This window comes from Athene cunicularia (genome assembly GCF_003259725.1).
Source record: "Athene cunicularia isolate RWA chromosome 18 unlocalized genomic scaffold, athCun1 chr18_part1, whole genome shotgun sequence".
NCBI classification, from domain to species: Eukaryota; Metazoa; Chordata; class Aves; order Strigiformes; family Strigidae; genus Athene; species Athene cunicularia.
In genome coordinates, this window is record NW_020799123.1 from 6,348,162 (window position 1) to 6,368,206 (window position 20,045).

The following is a 20,045-nucleotide window of genomic DNA, read 5'->3' on the forward strand; positions in this document are numbered from 1 at the left end:
AAAAAAAACCCCAAAACACGGCTTGTTCATCTACGGCCCTTGCTGAGTATCTCCTCATTGTGTGTCTGTCCGTGCTGCCTGTGAGTCGGCTGGCGTTTGGACTGTTGGCTGTACAGAACCGAGCGCTGCAGGATCCTGACCCAGCGCCGGCAGATCAGGAGATGATTCTTGAATGAATCAGTCACAACTATAATTGGGTTTTGTATATTCCACACACAGGGGCTCCTGCTGCTGTCCCTAGGAGGTTATCCTGCACATCGCTAGCTTGTTGCCTAGATTTTCTACTTTTTTAATAGTTGTTTGATTACAGCAGTCAGTGAAATGCCTAAGTAGTCGGGCAAAAGGCAAACAGCAGAAGATGGTCATTACCCTAAACATGTTATAGTATAAAACCTGTTGTTTTGGAATTATTCTTTCATAAACAAGATTAAAGATTTCATGTTCTTCCTTGGCATTTTTATATAAAATTCCAGTGCATACATGGTATCATCATCTATTCTAGGAGTTGCTGGCTAAATGATGCTTTCAGCTCGCCCTTCTCATTTTAGATCAATCCCTTCTGTCCCCTCACCATTTTTGCTCCTCCTCTGAACTCCCACAGTTTGTCAATATATTTTATTGTAGCCAGTGAGACACATGAAGAAACACCCACATCCCTTCCTTTTAATCTTCCTCGGAGGAGAACTGACTCACCAAGTTCAGTTTGTGTGTGAAAATATCTCTAGTAGGAAGGATATTTTAGGTTGTATAGCCTGGAAAGCTTCCTGACTGTTTGTTTTGTGGGGTTATTTTTTAATTATGGAAGTTAAGAGAGAAGTTATCTCTCCTTGGCCAAGCAGTAGGAAGGATATTCTGCACTGGAGAACATATGCTAAAGGGTAGTGTTGCAAAGGTCTTACTCACTGTAAGAAACATTGCAGCGAGCCTGATTGCAGAGGTGTACACATTTTTCAAGGCTTGGTTTTTCAGTGCTCTCATTGAAGAGGATGCATTTATGCCAGGTCACTGCTACAGTGATTTGTGCTGCTGTGATTATATTGCTCCTCCCATTGTAGGGGTGCATGGAGCATTTAGTGTACGTAAATTACCGGAGGAGTCGTGCAGACTAGGAAGGCAAGAGTGCAAAGGCTGGTGCGTATGAGTGCTTTCACCAGGCCTCCTGAGGTTTTTTTTCTTGTAACCATCTCTGATGCTAACCTTGAGGGCATGCACCTGCTGTGCCCTTACTAAAGGGAAGGACCAGAATTGCTCAACATCGCAGCCAACTTCCCAGTCATGGAAAGATGGAAAATTTCTTACTGCCAATGATTATTTTTTTCTGTACTGGTGGTATAAAGCCTTCCACAGTGCACTGTCTCTGTCATCAGGTGGAGTCATAGACTCATGAAGTAACATCATCCTTGTGTCCTAATACTGCAGCAAGAGCACTTCAGCCAGGGATGATCTAGCATCTTCATGTCCCTTGCCTCATTTCAGGCAGCTGGGATGGGAGAAGGTGATGCTTTCTATTCTTTCCTTGCCGGCAGGCTCTTCTTCTGCACTCAGCTGAAATAGAGGAGGTTAGAAAATAATGTCAGTTGTACAAACACAGCTGGATCCTTTGACTTTAGTGCTGCCTTTTCTACTGCAAAAGGAATCTTATTGTATCCCACTCATGTCAGCCTTAGGCAGTGGCCAGCTATGTAATAAATGCAGATAGATAAAATACTATGTTTGTCTTAATTTCTTTTTCCACTGTATTGTCATGGGTCAGCATTCTCTTTCTCCTCCCGGGGATACAAACAGAATCTGACTGTTAGACTTGACATGCTTGGGCTGGGGATTCCCAATTCATATCCTAAGCCTGACCTGGGGAAAACCTTTGTTGGGTTGGCTTTTGTCTCATTTCAGTAGAAAAGTAAGCCCAGGAAAATGCAAGCATTCATTACCAGTCAATTAATGGTCTGTGGTTCTCTGCATTCCAGTGTGGTTTATCTATAGAGAAAATAAGCACCTTTGTTTCACATCTATTGATGCATCTGAATGTTGACTCGTTAGCGTTTTTGAGGGCTGAATGGCTCTGGTGCTTAGGTTAGGTGAAGCAACTTTCTAGGACCTAAGTGCAGCAGTGAGCTTTCGGCGATGGTGGCAGGACTGTGGGGTAGTGCTGAGACTTTTTGTTCCCAGGTTGCTAATTCACATTCACTTGGTTGCCGATGTGAGATGGGATTTCCAAGTTGGGACCTGGTACAGAAGTGTCTCTGAAAGGAAACTTTATAACCAGTACCAAATGGGCCTTTACTGGCAGTTTCAACAGAGAAGCCAAGGATTTGATATTCCAGAGCACCAAACTCCCCTTTCTGAAGTGAATCCTTTCATAAGGGTTGAAGCATATTTCAGAGGCATTGCAGAGGGGCTCCCTGCCCACATTGTAAGATTCTGCATAAAAAATAAAGGATTTTAAGTTATGCCTTGGTAGATGTGATGCAGCTTCACGTAGGGATGTCCAGAAAAGGTTAAGCAGGGTAATTTAGCTGACCTGGGGTGCTGTGTTCATGTGGCTGTACTGAGATTGGTAATGAGTAGCCATACGATCTGTTGTGTTGTATCATGGAAACACATCAATCTCCAGAACCAGGGCAGGACTTCTGATCAAGCTTATTAACTTCTATGAACTAGGGTTTCACATGGAGATTTTATGAATGTTAGAAATAGGGAGTTTCTTCATGTGGAACATACCTTCCCTTCAGTAATCTCTCTCTCCTTCTGAGACTTTACTGTGTTTATGTGAGAGCTTTTGGTGCAAAAACTCGGATGAGTCTGAACCCAATCTGAGAGTGTGAAATAATCCAGTGTCATTCCAAGAAATCTTTGGAGATGTTGGCAACAGCTTTAAAATTAGCACTTGGAACATGTTTTACCACATCTCTTTTCTAATTTCAAGATGTGCAACCAACAAAGAGTGCATTTGGTTGAGTGTCCTTACTTGTTTGTGCTCTTCCTGTATTTATTAAATAAATTCCATTAACTCCAGCAAGAACTGTATTTTTTTCATCTAGGCCTGCAGAGCAGCAGAGGTGCTTTGGAGCACCGAACCATACACGATGCCATTTGACTTTCATAAAAAGACTTTAGATTGTTTTAAGTCCACGATTCCATGATGCTTCCAGGGTGTTCAGCAGTTGTGAGTGTAGTAATAAGGTTTAAGTGCCACAGCTATTTTGAACAGTTGTTGGCTCTGCAGCAGCTGTGTTTTAAACTAAGCCTTCCTTGAATCTCTTGAATTCAAAAAATAGCTTGGTAGATTAGCTAGTACAAGATGTGATCCTACAGTTAGTCTTCCTTGGCCCTGCCTTTTGCTTATCTAGGCTCCCATGGAAGTTATCAGCAGGCACAGAGATTCACCTCTGTGGAATATTTTACAGATGCAATCCAAGGAACAATTTACAAAAATGCTTTCTTTACAACTGTCCTTCTGTGAGGAGGAAAATATGAGTGAACCTTGTAGGGACTGCCAGAGTAGGAGGACTAAGGTGAAAGTGAGGTTTCAGAGATGTTTGACAGCCGTTTTTATCTGCCTGTGGAAAGGTAAAAGGATATGTTTTAATGATGATTAAAATGACAATTTGTTATGTAGCATGTGTTTATTTTGTTATGCTTTATGATAAAAGTACAGGGTGTTGTTTTTTTCCTGTCCTTCATCCCCTGCTCTGTACTATCTGCTGAAGCAATATTTTCTTTTCTGTATCTCTTTCCATTGTATTAAAATTTTGAGGAAGGCTTCTTAAATGCCAGCCCTTGGATATATAGTGTTGTTTCTTCCCTTACAAGAAAGAAAAATCATCATGTCTAGTCATCTTGACTGGAAAATTAGGTTAAAGCAGGAATCCTGTCTAGTGTAAATTCAGTGCTCCATCAGAGTTAAGTAGAATACATGGAGAAGATGCATTCATAACAAAAAAAGATGCTGATAGCCTCACTATTATGCAATCAGTACAATAAGCGAGGCCCTGGTACCTGAGGGAGGATCCTTCAGGAGCCTGAAATAGTCCAGTTGGTAGAGCATCGGTCTCTCAGTTTGAGCATATAGGATTTGAATTCCTGATCAGTACAGGCTGTGGTGTCTGTTATTTGCAAGAACAATTCAATGTACAATAATAAATTTCAGTTCATAATTCCCAGGAGAAATGCTAAGGCATCTAACAAATCAGCTGGCACTCTAAAATCAAGTGTTAATGCTAAATGACTTGTATTAAACATCTGATGTTCCAGCCCTTACTTCTACAAAACTCCCAGGGAATACAAAAATAATTTCCCATGTAGAAAGTGTGAGGGTTTAGCCTTTAAAGAGTTTAATGTTACAGCCAAATAGAAAGAGGTAGCATTTCAGGCAGAGGGAAACTGTGTGAGCTCAAATATTTTATCCTGTACTCTCATTTAGAGTATGGAAAGAGTGTGTTTCTAAGTACTTGAGATTTGGCACCTGGTTTTTTGGAAAGCAGTGATTCTTTCTGGATATTTGGATGTCTCAACTTGGACATGCCCTTTTCCCTGAACAGACATACCATGTGTGAACTTCTTTCTCCTCTTTTTATAGTTGGCAACAGATGTCAAACGCTTTTCTCTAGGAAATGCATGACCTTTTATACTGTTTCTTTTGCTTGATTAGTAATATGTTCTCTTTCCTTTACCAAAGATAAAGCCACTAACCCATCTAACAGGCAAGAAGACTGGGAATACATCATCGGATTCTGTGACCAGATCAACAAAGAACTTGAAGGGTGGGTGTCTCTAGACTTAATAAATTAACATTCACAGTTTAAAATACATCATTTGATCATCAGAATTCCATGTTTTCTTTTATATATACTGATACCACAAGGAAGATCTGTCTACAAAAGAAGCAAGATGCTGCAGAGTATGGTTTCTCTTTTGTGAAAGGCAACGTGGCTTATGCACAGGCTGAGCACTAGGAAAAAGGGGATTCTGAATCTGCCTCTAATGTCAGCTTCTGCAGCTGCAGTGTTCTCATCTATCCAAACTCAGTCTGTTTGCCCAGTCTGTAAAATGGGGTTATAACTCTTAGTGCCTGATGGGGGCTTCATGTATTTAAAATCTTCACAAGGCTTAACTGGGGAAACCTGGGTCACGGCATTCCTGTGAGCTAAGGAAGAAGTGTTTTGTTCTACAAAAAGGAAACTAATGCAAGAGAAATGAAGTGATTTCCTGGGCTGGGGACTGTACTGAGAGTTGTTCGACCCCTCCCAAGCAGGAATCTGGAATTGCTGGCTCAGACTACCAGCCTTCACTTCCTTTTATATGTGCAAACACCCGGGCTTATGAAGATGCCCTGAATATTTCTTGTTAGTCTTTGTACACTGATGGAAAGATGAAAAGAACTAAATGGCATTTCTTTTAATTATGTAAAACGCATCTCGTTTAAATAGTAGAATTTGTGAAAGTGTTCACCTGCTTTGTTTGTAATGGGGATCTCCTTTGTTTCAGGCCACAGATAGCTGTGAGACTTCTGGCTCACAAAATCCAGTCACCACAGGAATGGGAGGCAGTCCAAGCCTTGACAGTAGGTAGTCCTTACCCCTCCTCTTAAATCCAGTTATCTGTCATGTGACATCATCTGTGCAGAGTAGAAGGGGGCACAGTGTGTGTCAGTGGGGTTAGCTGGGGCTAGTTCTGAATGCCCTGATTCCCCTCTGCTGGGGGGAGCAGACAGTGAGAGGGGGCACAGTTACATAATTGAAGTGTCCAGATTGCTCATTAGCGATAGAGCAATCAGAAATAACTCTGGTTTAGTTTCAGCTGCTTTCCTTTGTTACTTTCAGGTAAGATTTGTGTTCATTGTTACGAGACCTAATGGTGAGATAACTTACACCCATATATATACACGTGGCTGAAGGTGGGAGACCAACTTGTCTTGATGTGGCATCCCTAAAGGAGGGAGATTCATGCCTGTATCGCAGAGCAGGATGACGTGTCTCGCTGACATGGGTCCTTCAGTTCCCCTATAAAGCAGAACACAGCTACACTGTTACTGAAGAGTTTTGATGTTCATTTCAGCCCGATTTTCTTCCTTGAATGCAGGTGCTAGAAGCTTGTATGAAGAATTGTGGGAGAAGATTTCATAATGAAGTAGGGAAGTTTCGCTTTTTAAACGAGTTAATAAAAGTTGTGTCTCCAAAGGTTAGTCCCTGAGCCTTAGAGCTGTATTTACTTTTTGTTTGGCCTCCGTGAGCTACAGGCAACATTTAAAATGTCTGTAGTGCTCTCTTTTGCTCATTGCATTTATTAGCCTATATTAAAGAGCTAAGTTTTGGGGGTTTTTTATGCTTTGCTTACTGTTTTTCTCAATAATCTCTGCTTCCTTACCATCAAAGTATAGTCTCTATACTGTTCTAATCTTTCATGTAATTCAAGGGCTTCTAAAGCTTGTCCTATGTTTCTTTAAAAAACCAAACAAAACTCCAGTGTTAGTGGAACAGGGGTGTGATGCAGAGGTTGAAACAAGAGACTTGGCAACACACCATAGAATTCTAATCCTTGCTCTACTGTTGGCTGGGTGTGTAGAGTGCCTGGCTAAGTCCCTCAACGTTCATGATCAGTTTAAGATGGTGAAAAATAGAGGCACCCCATGGCATGATTGCTGCAGCAAAGTATTCCCAGATTCTTTCCCATTAAATCAGGGGAGGGGGTGGTTATCTGTATTGCTGTAGTTTTTAAATAGCAAAATCCTGACACCAACAGAATAACTGCTTTTTCTTTTGCTGAAGATAATCACAGAGGTTCTCTTTACTGTTATCTCAAATATATTAGAGGAGCATTTTTTCCTCTTGAAAAGATGTATAGTAGATCACCTTGGAACTTATTATATACATTTTAATGTATATCACTGAACTTCCATTCTCTGGGTTTGGGCTTTATTTCTAAAAAAAAAAAAAAAAGGTGAAGAATTTAGATCTTTTTTCCACTTTTAGTACCTGGGGGACCGAGTCTCAGAGAAGGTGAAGACTAAAGTCATTGAATTGCTGTATAGCTGGACAGTGGCATTGCCAGAAGAATCCAAAATCAAGGATGCCTACTACATGCTGAAGCGACAAGGTAGGAAGTCAGCTGCTTGTTCATGCATTTTCTCCCGCCTGTGCTTTAAGCAGGGGTGTCACAAAATATACGTCTTCTAATTACATGGGGTCAAGGCAAGCTCTGAGGGGAGATAGAACAAGGGAGAAATTCCCTGAAAAGCTTCTCATTGTATTTAAATGCCTTGGGTTGGCTTTTTTAACTAGATAAATGAGACACCTTGCAAATGCTTTTGTTTTGGTTTGCAGAGCCTTTTTTGAGTTTTTCTGGAACTAGTTATTAAATGATTTGAACAGGTCTGTGGTGAAGTAAGAACCTCCATGTAGCCTTTTGTGGTTTTTTAACTGGATCGCTTTACAATTGTACTTTTAGTTCAACTGATACAAATTTCTTGTGTAGGCACAGTGAATAAAGCTCAGCTGAGAAGCATGCGGCTTCAACATAAGAAAAATTGGTTCCAGGAAAGCTCTTGAGGTAGAGCACAAATCTAAGGATTTGACAATGGAACGAGCAGGAAGCTTAGCTCTTTCCCCACTTGTGGTTTGGAGTCTGCTCATCACCCCATTTTGCATTGCTGTCTGCTTCCCTGCTTAGCTCATTTATAGAAACAAATGTCATGCCCTTGAGTCTGCACAAAGCTGGGTTGTCTGGGGCTCGCTTAGTGGTTCAGCAGCTAAAGTGAAAGGGGGAGAGACAGGTAGTGGAGAGCTATTGATTGCACTGAGCTATTAGAGGAGCAGTATGGGCACGTTTGCTGGGGCTTTAGCCTTTATCAAAGAAAACTTGCTTTGTTTTTCCAGCTAGCATGCTCCGTGATTTTGCTCCTATATTGTTCATTAGAACAGTGTGCTAGTATCAGTGGACAGATTGGCTGTGTGTTTACTTTGGTAGCAGCTTGTGAATATCTGGGTGCACTGCCTGGTGTGACTGCATGTGCAAACCCGTGTGGGTTCCCTTTCTGCTTTCAGGGATCGTTATGTTTGATCCTGTGATTCCTGCAGACAGAACCCTGATTCCTTCTCCACCGCCTCGTCCCAAAAACCCTGTGTTTGATGATGAGGAGAAGTCCAAGGTGCAGTGAAGACTTTTATCATAATCACTAATGCAAAGTGACAAATGCACATTTAGAATAAGGAAGTAAAGTATGCTGATTTGGCTTTTATTTTTGGGGTGGTGGTGTGTAGTTTCACAGAACTCATTGCTTTCTTCACCTGCCTAACCCGAAGTTCCAGTTAAGGCCTTGTCTGTGTTACCATTATGAGGTTATTCCTGGTTAAAAGTACCATCCTTCTATAGTACTGGAAGGCAGAGAATTTCACGCACAGGACCAGAAATGATGTATGGGAGGAATAATTGCCTAGTGTCAGAAGTCTCTGAGATTTCACAGTATATGTCCTGTATAGAAGCAAAAATGTAACAACTCACATAAAATAATAAACCATAAGTGAGTCCTGCTGAAGTCACTGTAACTATGAAAGTAGTGTAAGCCTTGTAATACTGGGCTGTATCGCTTTACCCCTGAATTGTTCACTTAGATTCCTTTCACTGCTTTCCTTTGCCAAAGGATCTTTATTTGTTTCCTGAATATCCTCTTCTCGACTTACAGCTTCTAGCCAAACTGCTGAAAAGCAAAAACCCAGATGATTTACAAGAGGCCAACAAGCTTATAAAATCTATGGTAAAAGAGGTAAGAAATTCCTGTAGGATTGGTCCCAGTCAGCAGTCTGCTTTCCAGGTTTTAAGCAATTTGACTGCAAAATGGTGGAGAGCTTTAGGATCATGTCAATGGCAGAACCTGGGTTTTTCAGTCTCTGGGATCATTGTGTTAATACATTCCTTAATTAAGTTGTGGGCACTGAATGAGACTGACCATCAACGACATCCAGACTTTTATTATTTTTAAAAACCTCTAACAGGCTAACCTGCATTTACTCCAGTGGTTACCAGCATAAAGGGGGTACCATTTGATGATTTAGTAGGGCTCTTTGTGATATGAATGTGTTGTAATTTTGACTCCAGCTCACAACTGAGAGAGATTTATATCACAAAGATCTCTACAGTTGGTGTCTCTAGTGGAGGACAGGTCAAGAATGGGGAAGTATTGAATGCCCCTTGTTATAATTAACTACATTCTCATCACTCAGGGTGGTATTTCATGTCAGGATTGGGTGGGAGCACCACAATACCACCCTGGATACTGAGGACTGAGTCATTGGACTGGGTCTTCTCACAAGCAGCCTTCATGGAAACACCTTCCTGTTTGTAGAGCTGTGATGCATCCACCCATGGCAGTCATTAGAAACTCTGGAGTCCAGGAAATGACTCACTGTGATCCTGGGGAAAAAAAAGGATAGTTTCTAGACTGAAGAGGATGTATAGGTTGCTGAAATGTTTCCATTCAAGCTTCTCTTGTCCCCAGGGCGGACTGTCCTACATCTGTAGTTGGAATCTCAAATCAGAGCAGGGTGAACATTTTCTACCAGAGAGTGCTTCTTGTTCCTAGTAAATGTTTTGCTTGAAACACATCTTTTCTGTAAAATGGCATTAAGTGACAAAAAAAAAAAAAAAAGTCTTCCAAAAATGTCAGGAAGGAACTTTTGGGAACTTTTCTATTTTTAGTGGTATAATTATACATTAAAGTCTGTTTAATGAGACTTTGGAAATACGGGGTTTTCTATCATTTCATAATGGTGGTGAAAAGATAGTAAAATAAGCAAAGCTTCGCATGAATGGAGAGGGTTTTTGTGGGTGTTGGTTGTGTTTTTTTCCTAGCTAAACCTTAAATAGACAGTACTTGACATGATTTACAGGTAATACCTGTTGTGGTACTGTGGACCTTTACAGGGAAACTCACTTTTTATGTCTGTGTCTTACACCCTGAAGGATGAGGCTCGCATTCAAAAAGTGACAAAACGCATGCACACGCTGGAGGAAGTAAATAACAACGTGAAGCTGCTGAATGAGATGTTGGTTCATTACAGCAAAGAGGACTCATCAGAGGCTGACAGGGAGCTCATGAAGGTGGGTCTGAGCAGCTTCTTCTTCCCAGAAATCCTGCAGTCAGTCTTTTCTTCTTAGAGACTTGAGTTTTGCAGAGAATTACAAACAGTGCAGTAAAATGGGAGAGCAACAGGGAGAAACAAGAGCAGTTGTTGGAAACGGCAGGAAAGAAAATAACCATGCTTTTAACAGCTTTTACCAAAGGACTCAGTGGGTAATACCTCGATTTTGCACATGCTTGAAGTGAGGTACAGCTGTTCTTCAAAGATGCAGCGTGGCAGAATCAAGAAGCTGCAGTTTGTAATTCTTGCTCCTGTTGGGACACACTGATTGCAGATTGTAACTGTCTCTTACAGCACTGTGGATGGATAAACTAAAGGCTGAATGGGGCAGAAGATATGTCCTGTCCTCCCCTTCAAAGGAAGAGTTTTAGCTAGCATTACAAGGTTGGGAGAAGACCAAGAAAGTAAAAATCAAAACAGCCACCAGGGACAGTTGGATAGGGCCCAGGGCCTTGGAGAGTTGCATCTTATCTAATTTAAAAATTGAAACTACTCATTTTTAACAACAAGCTCCTGAAACTATGGTAAGAAGCTTAAGAAACTCATTTGTTTCTGTGAAACATTTTCTTTCTTGCCACCTTTCTTCTCTGTGGTTGCAGCCTCTCTGAGTAGTGGCTGCAGCACAGTTGAAGTATAGTTGTTGAAGCACAATTCTGCTCTTCCTTGGGCTTTTAGGGGTTACTGTAAGAAAGAATGAACATTCCTGGCCATAAGTGCTGATGTGAGGCAGGACTGAGAGATGTTGTGTTGAAAATGCAGGTTGTGTTTAGATTCCCAGGGTAATGTAATGCTGCACAGGTCTGCTCATAGGGCGGGGGCAGGGGATCTTGGTTGGCCAGTCACACTGGCAAGTTCAGCACAGCGAGACTGGTTTCTCTGTTCTGGCCTTTTCCAGTGCATGCCTGGGCAGCCATTCTGTGCTGGCTGGTGTTGCTGACAGTGCGTCCTGGCTGATGAAACCCTTTCTCCTAATCTGTCTTCCTAGGAGCTCTATGAAAGGTGTGAAACTAAAAGACGAACATTATTCAAGCTGGCCAGTGAGACAGAGGATAACGACAGCAGTCTGGGTAAACTAAGCTACATTCCCCTTTTTTAATTGCTTTTGTGACCTGAGACTGTGCAAGGATTCGGCAAGGGAACAGCTGCTGTAAAGATGCCTCTTCACTGTGGATGTGCTTTGCTTTGAGCAGGCAGATAAAAGACAAGACCTTTGCCTCTTTATGCTTATCATTTAAATTCAGGCAAGGACTTGACAGTAGAGTTGGTGGTTAGGGAGGCTGGGGGTGATAATGGGGGACTGCTGCTGCTTGAGAAGGGAAGGGGAGTTGCTGTAGGGAACAAAGCCTTGGACTCATTTTTTCATTGTTATTGTAATGTGCATGGACCTAGAAAGATCAGGATATTGCTTAGAGAAGTATGGCAAAGACAGAGAGTAATGGAGCTCATAGCCAGTTAGTTATGTTTTTTCTTGCTTGATTATTTATTTGATAACTGAGTACTCTCAGCATTTAGTGGGAGCAAAGTGACTAATGTCTTGGAGGTCGTTTTTGTCTCTTCTACACATAGGGGATATTCTGCAGGCCAGTGACAATTTATCCCGTGTGATAAACTCCTATAAAAAAATAATAGAGGGGCAAGTGATCAATGGTGAAGTGGATCTCCCTGTGGTGCCTGTAGTGGAAGGTAAGTTCCTGGGAAGCCAACTGTTTAATTTTTGAATCTTGCAAGTCTGTTGGACAGGGTTTCCTGTTAATTGTGGTAAAGTAGGCTATTGATGGTTCTTGTGGCCAACAGTTTGTGAATCAGAGGGGGACAAGATGGCTCATAAGCTGTGGATAAACAGTTCTGGACATGAGCAACAGTGCTGCAGCTTTGCATTTTCCATTGCTCATTTTGTATAATCGAAACCTTTGATGCCATCAGTAGCAAACCTGCATCTGAACAATTTCTGTGGCTAGAAGTTCTCATATGTTTTCCTCTCCACATTTGTCCTCTTTCTTAATGGTGAGGTGTAAGAAGACAACGATTTTATCAAAAGGACAAGAGCAGGACTGTGGGAGCCAGGCCTGGGGTTCTGTTCCTGGCTTCGCCAGCAATTCCATTTGTGAATTTAGGCCATTTGCCTGCTTTACACTTCAGCTTCGCCATTGAAAGCTCTGGGCATGTGTGTCGCAGAACTACCATCTGGGAGTCACTTAAACTTTTCTGCATGGAGAGCAGTAGAGGGGTGCATAACGCTGCCCAGCAGCATCTTACTGGACAAGACTGTCCTAAATATGAAAATCCAGACCGTATAGATTTTCCTCAGCTCTCTAGCTCTGTGGTAGCCTTTGTTTATTGTAGTTCTGTAGGATCTCCCAAAGCTTCATCTGACCTCAGAAGATTTTGAAAAGATGACCAGTTATGGTACCCTGAAGCCCTGGGGAAGGAGCAGTGGTTGGAGCCGGTGTTGCTTTTCATATAGAAGTGTCCTAAGCATCTGGGTTGATTTCAGTAGCTTGTGGGCAGTAAATGGTTAGGTGGAAAGCATGTGGCCATAAGCTCTGATTAAATGAGGATCTGTGTTATCTAAACCATCTCTGATCATTGCTTCTGTACTTTGGGTTTGCTCTGAGCCTTTTGCCTTCTTTCCTAGTAGTGCTCTTCTCCTGTCTGCTGCAGGGAGTAACTCCACAAGTAATCTCAACACCCTCATTGACCTTGCTGGATTGGACGTCACCAGCACCCCTCCACCTCCAATGCCACCCACCACCCTGACGCCAGCCCCCACAGTAGCCCCAGCCCCAGCTGAAATCCCCATTCTCCCGCCTCCTCCCCAGACGTTCACCCAGTTGCGGAGCAGTTCCTCTAGCCAAGTGGAAGCCGCACCCGCTCAGCAGAGCAGCACGGCCAACTCCCTCTCCTTGCTGGATGAGGAGCTTCTGTGCTTAGGTAAGATGCTGAGGGGCCCAGAAAAGGGCTACTCAATCCATGCCTAACAAAGACTGCTTTCTTCCTTCAGTGTGAGGGCTGGCTGTGCATGTGACATGCCTAAAAGGAGCATGAGAGGCCTTTGGTTTCTAGAGAAGTCCAGGGACACTCCCTTGCATCGTTCCGAATATGAGACTGGTCAGTGAGTCAGTTCTGAAAACTCTGATCTTCCCAGAGTAGGCTGCGAGTGCAGTAATGGTTGAGTGTAACTGCAGTCTGATCTCTGTGGGTGATTGGACATGCAGGCTGCAGTTTGGTACAGATTTCACCCCTGACTGTGGCTGTGCTAAAGAGCAAGGTGCCTTAGAGAGGTTGTGTATAGGAGCCTGCAGAATGCCTGTGGAGCCCAGGCAGGAACAGCAGAAGATGCTGCAGATCAGGAAGGCTTAGAAGAGCTGCGTGCAGGGGTGACTGTCAGTCTCTTTTCCTCATCATAGACTTGCAGCCCATTTCAGTCTTTCATCAGGTTCTTGGGCTCTGGCAGAGATGAATAATCAAGTAGTTTGATGGTTCTGAAACAACTGCCAAGGGATGACACCGAACTCACTTGTTCCCCCAGTCACCTACTTGTTTTTTTTCCTTTCAGGCCTGAATGACCCAGCCCCTACAGCACTGAAGGAGACATCAGAAAACAATCAGTGGAACATGTTTGAGGTACAAAGGAGGATCTCAAGGAATGGGGAGGGAGGGGCTGTCATTGGTGAGACATCTTGGGACACACTCTGTCACCTTGGAGAACTGTGTGATCACACATACAGGCAGAGGGGCAGCTGTTCCTGAGGGACAGACTTAGCCCTAAAATCTGGGATAGCTGTGTCTAAACAGAGTAGATATCCCTGAACCTGGCTTTCTCAGTTTCCCATCTGTCCCCCATGATGTTAGCACTTCCTTTGCTTAAATTACAGATCAGATGTAGTCCTGACATAGGCCACAGACTTTGCTGCTTGCCACCCAGCACCTGTTTTTGCGGTAAATCTCTCACCCTCTGTAACAGTGACACCTCTACAACAGCGGGCAGCAGTGAGTTAGAGCATCTGTTTGTCCTTTCTTTCAGAATGACCAGTTGGACCTGGATTTCTTTAATCCGAAGATGGTGACTGTTGCTTGCAACCCTGCAGGGAACCCTCTTCTCCATCACACATCACAGACCACATGTGGAACGTCGGTGACGTTGCCCTCTGCTTTCACGGCCTCTCAGACTGCTCCCAGCATCCCAGCACCAAACTCAGCACCATTTGTATTCTCTGCTGGACCACCTGCCCCTGTGGGGCCTCCTAAAACTATTCCAGGTGCTCCTGGGTACTTCAGCTCATCTGTGGGGAGCAATATGCCACATAAGATGGATGCATTGGAACAACTCCTTGAAGAAGCCAAAGGGTAACCAAAAGTCCTGGACTTTGCTTTCTCTGCGGTTAGAAAGCCAGGCTTTCTGCAGCATCACATTCACAAACAGACTTTCAGCTCTCTGGTTTGATAGAAATATGTGATTGGGATTTTTCTTCTCATAGGGTTTCAGTTTACAAATTGATATGAGGGTCCCACCTCGGGAGGAAAGGCAGCACTCCCAGGTAGAGCACAGCAGCTGGGCTGTTGCCTGATACAAACGCGTGGTGTAAAGTTGAACAGGCTGCTGAGGTGCAGAGGCCTTTGCCCACCTTTGGCAAGGTGGGATTCTGCTTTCTTCTTGACTTAGAGAAGTGACACCTAACCCTACCACCACCCATTTCCTTGTAGCTCTCCTTCTGACTTGACACCATCCTGAGTCACAGACTTCAGTCTGGCTCCAGGCCACTGTTCTGTCCTGGTGATGTGCTGTTTTCTCGGTTTGTGGTGAAATACCCACTTCACTTTCAGCTCAATTTCTGACGTTTTTTCTGTCTCTCTTGCAGGACTGCTACCCAAGGCATGGCGACACCCTCGGTGTTCCCTGGGGTTACTTTGCCAACCACTGTCACCTCTGCCCCATTAATTGCACCCGCAGGGCTGCCAGCCACTGCCCCTGGAGCCCCTCCAATTCCGTTCCCGAGCAGCTGCACTGCTGGCTCAGGAAGTCCTCTCTTCCAGCCAGCATCATCCCAGCAGCAAGGCAGTCCCATGAAAGCACCTGAAATTTCTTTGGCCAATGTCCATGTTCCCTTGGAATCCATTAAACCCAGTAAGTATCTCAGGTTTTTCACCTTTCTCTGAACATTTTTTAAAAGCAAAGCTTCCTGACAGAGCTTATGAAGCAGAGGGCAAGGCTGAGATGTCCCAGTCAAACAGATTGCCTAATGCTGCTGCAGACCGTCTGCTGCAGCATAAACCCGTGTTCCTCTGCCCTTCTCCCCGCGGCAGGCAGTGCCCTCCCGGTGACAGCCTACGACAAGAACGGCTTCCGGATCCTCCTGCACTTTGCCAGGGAGTGCCCGCCGGGCAGGTCGGATGTGCTGGTCGTGGTGGTCTCGATGCTGAACACGGCACCACTTCCTGTGAAGAACATTGTGCTGCAGGCTGCCGTGCCAAAGGTAGGGGTGCGTGGCTCACGCCGACAGGAAAGTGTTTGGGAAGGCCTGGGTCTGAACTCGGGGACGCGGGACAGCCTGGTTCTACCTTTCTACAGGCTTGCTCTGCCTGTTTCCAAAACATAAAAGGTGGTTGTCATAGGCAGAGAACCCTGAATAGGATAAGTCAAGAACTGCTGGAAGTTAGTGTTCTGTTTTTCTTGCTACCTAAGCTCAATGCAGCTGTGCCTGTCCATGAAGGTGGCTCAGATAGCACCGTGACAGGACTGTTGCATGGATAGAGCCACCTTTGAGGTCTTTAGAATAAGAATTTTGAACAGATATCCTAAATCTGGCAGTATGTTCCATTCTAGTCTTACTGCACCTAGATAATTTTGGATGACCAGCTTTGTGTTTTGAAAACTCACCCAGTCTCAGCTAAGATCTGCCTACTGTCATGAAGGCGTTCACATTAAAACCTCTGACGCGAGAGCACTCAGATAGGAAGGTGCTGTTGGTGTTCACCTCACTTTTACTCTGGGCTGACTTGTCAGTCTACTTGTTCCTAGCGTGTTGTGCAAGCTGGGCTGCCTCTCGTTTCCTCATCCTCGCATGTGGATTGATTCTCTTCAGTTTGGTTGTATGCTGTTGTGTCCCCAGCCTGTGCATGCATCTTGCATTGTCCCCAAGGTAGGAGATAATCCCTGAGATTCCACTTTCTTTTTCATTTGCAGTCCATGAAAGTGAAGTTACAACCACCCTCTGGCACAGAGCTGTCTCCATTCAATCCCATCCAGCCACCTGCTGCCATCACCCAAGTCATGCTTCTGGCAAACCCTACGAAGGTGAGAGGGGCAGTGGGACTTATCCTGGCCTTGTCAGACAAATTTGATGTAAGCTGATTTCTACAGGGGGGGTGGACCAAACATTTGAGCAGATACAGCTGCTTGTTCCTAACTTGCTCTCCAGAGGTGGTTACTCCATAACAGCGGTGCTTCAGGTCAGGGCCAGAGGGAGACTTTTCCTCAACAGACTTTGTCAGCAAGGAGAGGTGCGAGAAGGACCTGTGCATTTCTCCCAGCAAAAGGGCAGTGGTCGTATAGGGCTCAGCTTTAAAAGGCAGCAGTCAGAGCTGTGTCAGGAGTTTGTCTGGCTCCCTTGTGCACTGGAACTGCCCAGCTTTGGTGATAGACTGATGTCAGATTAGCTGGTGCTGTCGAAATGCTTTTTTGCTGTGTTGAGGCTATAGCCTGACAGACCCGAACCAACAGACAAATGTCAGATTGTGTCTGTTCCATTATTCTTTGAGGATGTACCTGTGACTAGTGAAACGACGTGGTGAACTCTTTTCTGCTGATTGTGCTGAGAGCATCTGAGTAGCTGTTTTTCCTCACTGTGGTTACTCACTGAAGTAGCTTGCTCCATAAAGCTCAATATGCTGAAATAGTTTCCAATTACTTGAGAAATCTAGATGTTACTACTTGAGAATTACAGCAAAAGGGTCCCTAAAGTATCAGCTGAAAACTTTGAGATCCAAAAGGATGAATGTCAGGGACATTTTGTGGATTGTTGAAAAACTCCATGAGATACATGGAGATCGCCCTCATTGCAGGACTGGTACCATCTCCTGCTTGCTGTTTTACTAGGGATTTTGCAGCCAGGAACTGTTTTATCTTCCTCCACATAATGAGGAATTTAATTTTGAAAATGTTGAACTATTCCAGCAGCGTTCTTCAGGCTCACTGGTGCAAACTATTATCACAGGTCATTCGTGCTTTTCTCCTGCTGTTCCATGCTAAGCAAAAGTTTTTGCGGTATAAAAACTGTGAGGTAAATAACTCAGGTTTGCTAAGTAGCTGAACTATTCTGTGAACTTAGCCTTGGCCCTCTTCCCCCTGCTCTGTGCAACAGAAGTCTTGCTCTCTATGTAGAGCTGAAACAGTTTTGTTTGAGAGCAACTGGGGCCGTTCTGATGTTGCTCTTGGGTTTTGTCTTTCCTGCAGGAGAAGGTGAGGCTGAGATACCGACTGACCTTCACACTGGGAGACCAGCCCAGCACAGAGGTGGGCGAAGTGGATCAGTTTCCCCCGGTAGAGCAGTGGGGGAATCTATGACCTTAGGACACTGACAGAGACTCTGTGACAGGACCAGGAAAGGATCCCACAGGCCTGGAATGAATGTGACGTGGGGAGGGACACACATGCTATCCACTGGTGATGTTCAGCTTTGTTTACATGTCCTGACCACTCTGCTTGTAGCTTTAGTCCAGAATGTTTTGCCCCCCATTGAAGGGGTCCTGGAACATTTATGCCAAGCATGAACTGAGGGGCAGCCAGTAACGGGCAGTGCTGGCTGCTTTTATCTTGACCTCTGGGTGAATCTGGTTCTATCTTCCACTCTAGTAAACTTGAAGTTATTGTATTTTGAGGGGAGACCTGTCAGCAGAAGGGGATTTAGTTGGCTTGTTCCTGTACTGCTGTCCAGAGATACCTACAGGCTGGTGGGGTAATGATGCCACCGTGAGCTTCCTCAGAGCAGAGCCCTTACACGTGCCCTCCCTCGGACTTGTACCTCCTCAGTGCCAGACTGGACCCGCTAAGCATGTTGAGCAATAATGCTGGCTCCGTGAGGGAATGCTTATTTTTTACACTGAAATGGCACTTAGTTCCCTTCCTCCCCCTCCGCTGCTTCATTCCCAACGGCCAACGTAAGCAGACCCTCGCTCTGTGTTGTGCGACACTGCTGTATCTTTAGTTGTTATATTTATTTTAAACTGCCAGCTGCCTCCCCGTTGTATCCATTTGGGGGTAGCTGGGGCTCAGTTTTGTATGCAAATGGTTACACTGGTTATTTTTCTGCTTTCATTGCATTCCACTGTGTGGGGAAAAAGAGGAAATACGTAGTGAGGAGGCAAGTGGGGCTGGGAGCCGTCAGTATTTGGTGGAGGACAGCGCCTGGAGGGCAGAAATGTCTTTACAATCACGATCAGGTGCAGTGACTGAATCCAGGGATAAGGAGAGATGGCTCTCGCCTCCCCTCATGCAGGCAGTATTATTATTGTAGTCGAATACTGTGTTTTATTCAGATGAGTACAATGACATACCAGATGTAAATAATAGAGCTATAGGATATCTAAATAGAAGCGAGCAGACAGTGAAAGGAAGGAAGGCTCCACTGGGCTGTGGTGATGCATGTGCTGGGTTTAATGCCTTGTTTGTTTTAGCTGTTCCCTGTATTAAGTGGCTAAGTGCAATTGTCTCCAAGGGGGAAAGTAGTTTTGCTGGACATCAGTGTTCTGCGCTAACGGGGGGCAGAGGAGCTGACCCCTCTAGCTACAGTCTCACAGTAACTAGGTTTAAATCACTGGGACTTGATTCTAGCAGTCCCTTCCTTCTCCCTCTTGATTGCCCATCTCAAGCAGTGCCTCAGCTAAGCTTTGAGACAGACTATTCTAAATTAACAGGTTTTTTTTAACATCTGTTGACAAAAGCACAGATAGGGCGGGTCCTTGGGCATAAGCTCAGCATTTCTAGCCATGCTGGAAACCAGGTCCTGCCAAACCACGAGTGGGAGCTGTCACCTAATGCACTGAGATCAGTATACAGGAAGAGACCCTGGCCTGGTCTGGGAAAATTAATGGTGGCTGTAAAACCCATTACTGCAAACGCAGCTCGGAGTTACTTGTAGTTGAATTTTTCTTTACTGTGTTGCAAAGTAAAAATCACTAGAGGTGAAAAACAGCAGATTCCAAGGCCTGAGGTCCTGATCACAGGAGGCACCAGGCAGTTGTAGAAGCCCTGAAGGTGGAATCAAAGCTCAGCTGAGGAACTTGCTATAAACTCATGGTCCAAAGCTCATGAAGTCCCCAGCCTTGTCAGCTTCTGATGCAGAAGATAGGCGGGAGGGATGGGGATGTTGTTTGGATCCTTAAAGTGCTTTTAAATCGATGGACTGGGATAGTGGACAAGGAGAGAATTCTTTCTGCCTCCGACCTGTTCTTGCCAGCACTTTAGACACAGTAGGCATGCGGGTAGTGCTTAGGTCCCGGCGGTGTGTCCTGAGGAAGGATTCACTGCTATAGATGCCTACAGGTGAATCTCACTGTGACTTGGGGGAAGGCAGGAGAGCACATGTGCTTTCTGCAGCAGCTTTGTTCTCAGTGTTACCGGCAGCGCGCTGCCCACGCCTACAGCCAGATGGAAAGGGGCCGTAGTCTTGCTGGGTGGAAATGCGTTGTTAAAAGCTTTGGAAACGAAACTATGAATGTTCCTTGTCTGTAGGGTGAGGTTCCTGCTTCATACTGAACAGCCCTGACTGTATATATACATCTCAAATGCGTTTGTTCTGCTGCATGTTAAATAAATTGTTTTCCCTACTTTGCTCAGTGGATAGCCCTGGTGACTGGTGGTGGGGTGCAGTGCTGTTTGTGTAAATCCTAGAACTCAACCTATCATCTCAAGAC

General features: G+C 44.5%; 1 protein-coding gene across 2 annotated transcripts; it reads left to right on the forward strand.

Annotated features, from left to right (window-relative positions):
- The first annotated feature begins 1,520 nt into the window (after nt 1–1,520).
- Nucleotides 1,521–19,972, forward strand: GGA3 (golgi associated, gamma adaptin ear containing, ARF binding protein 3). 2 transcript variants are annotated; one of them, XM_026860946.1, is made up of 17 exons: nt 1,521–3,120; nt 4,676–4,760; nt 5,485–5,560; nt 6,079–6,177; nt 6,969–7,092; nt 8,040–8,143; nt 8,678–8,758; nt 9,955–10,092; nt 11,119–11,200; nt 11,700–11,816; nt 12,795–13,064; nt 13,690–13,757; nt 14,158–14,480; nt 14,993–15,258; nt 15,435–15,607; nt 16,318–16,428; nt 17,587–19,972. In XM_026860946.1, the coding sequence occupies exons 1-17, from the start codon at nt 3,084–3,086 to the stop codon at nt 17,695–17,697; spliced, it is 2,265 nt and encodes a 754-aa protein (XP_026716747.1). In that variant the 5' UTR covers nt 1,521–3,083; the 3' UTR covers nt 17,698–19,972. The 2 variants fall into 2 exon arrangements, with proteins under 2 accessions (XP_026716747.1, XP_026716746.1); XM_026860945.1 differs by lacking the exon at nt 1,521–3,120 and having other exon boundaries at nt 15,438–15,607; nt 17,587–19,971.
- Nucleotides 19,973–20,045: the final 73 nt, after the last annotated feature.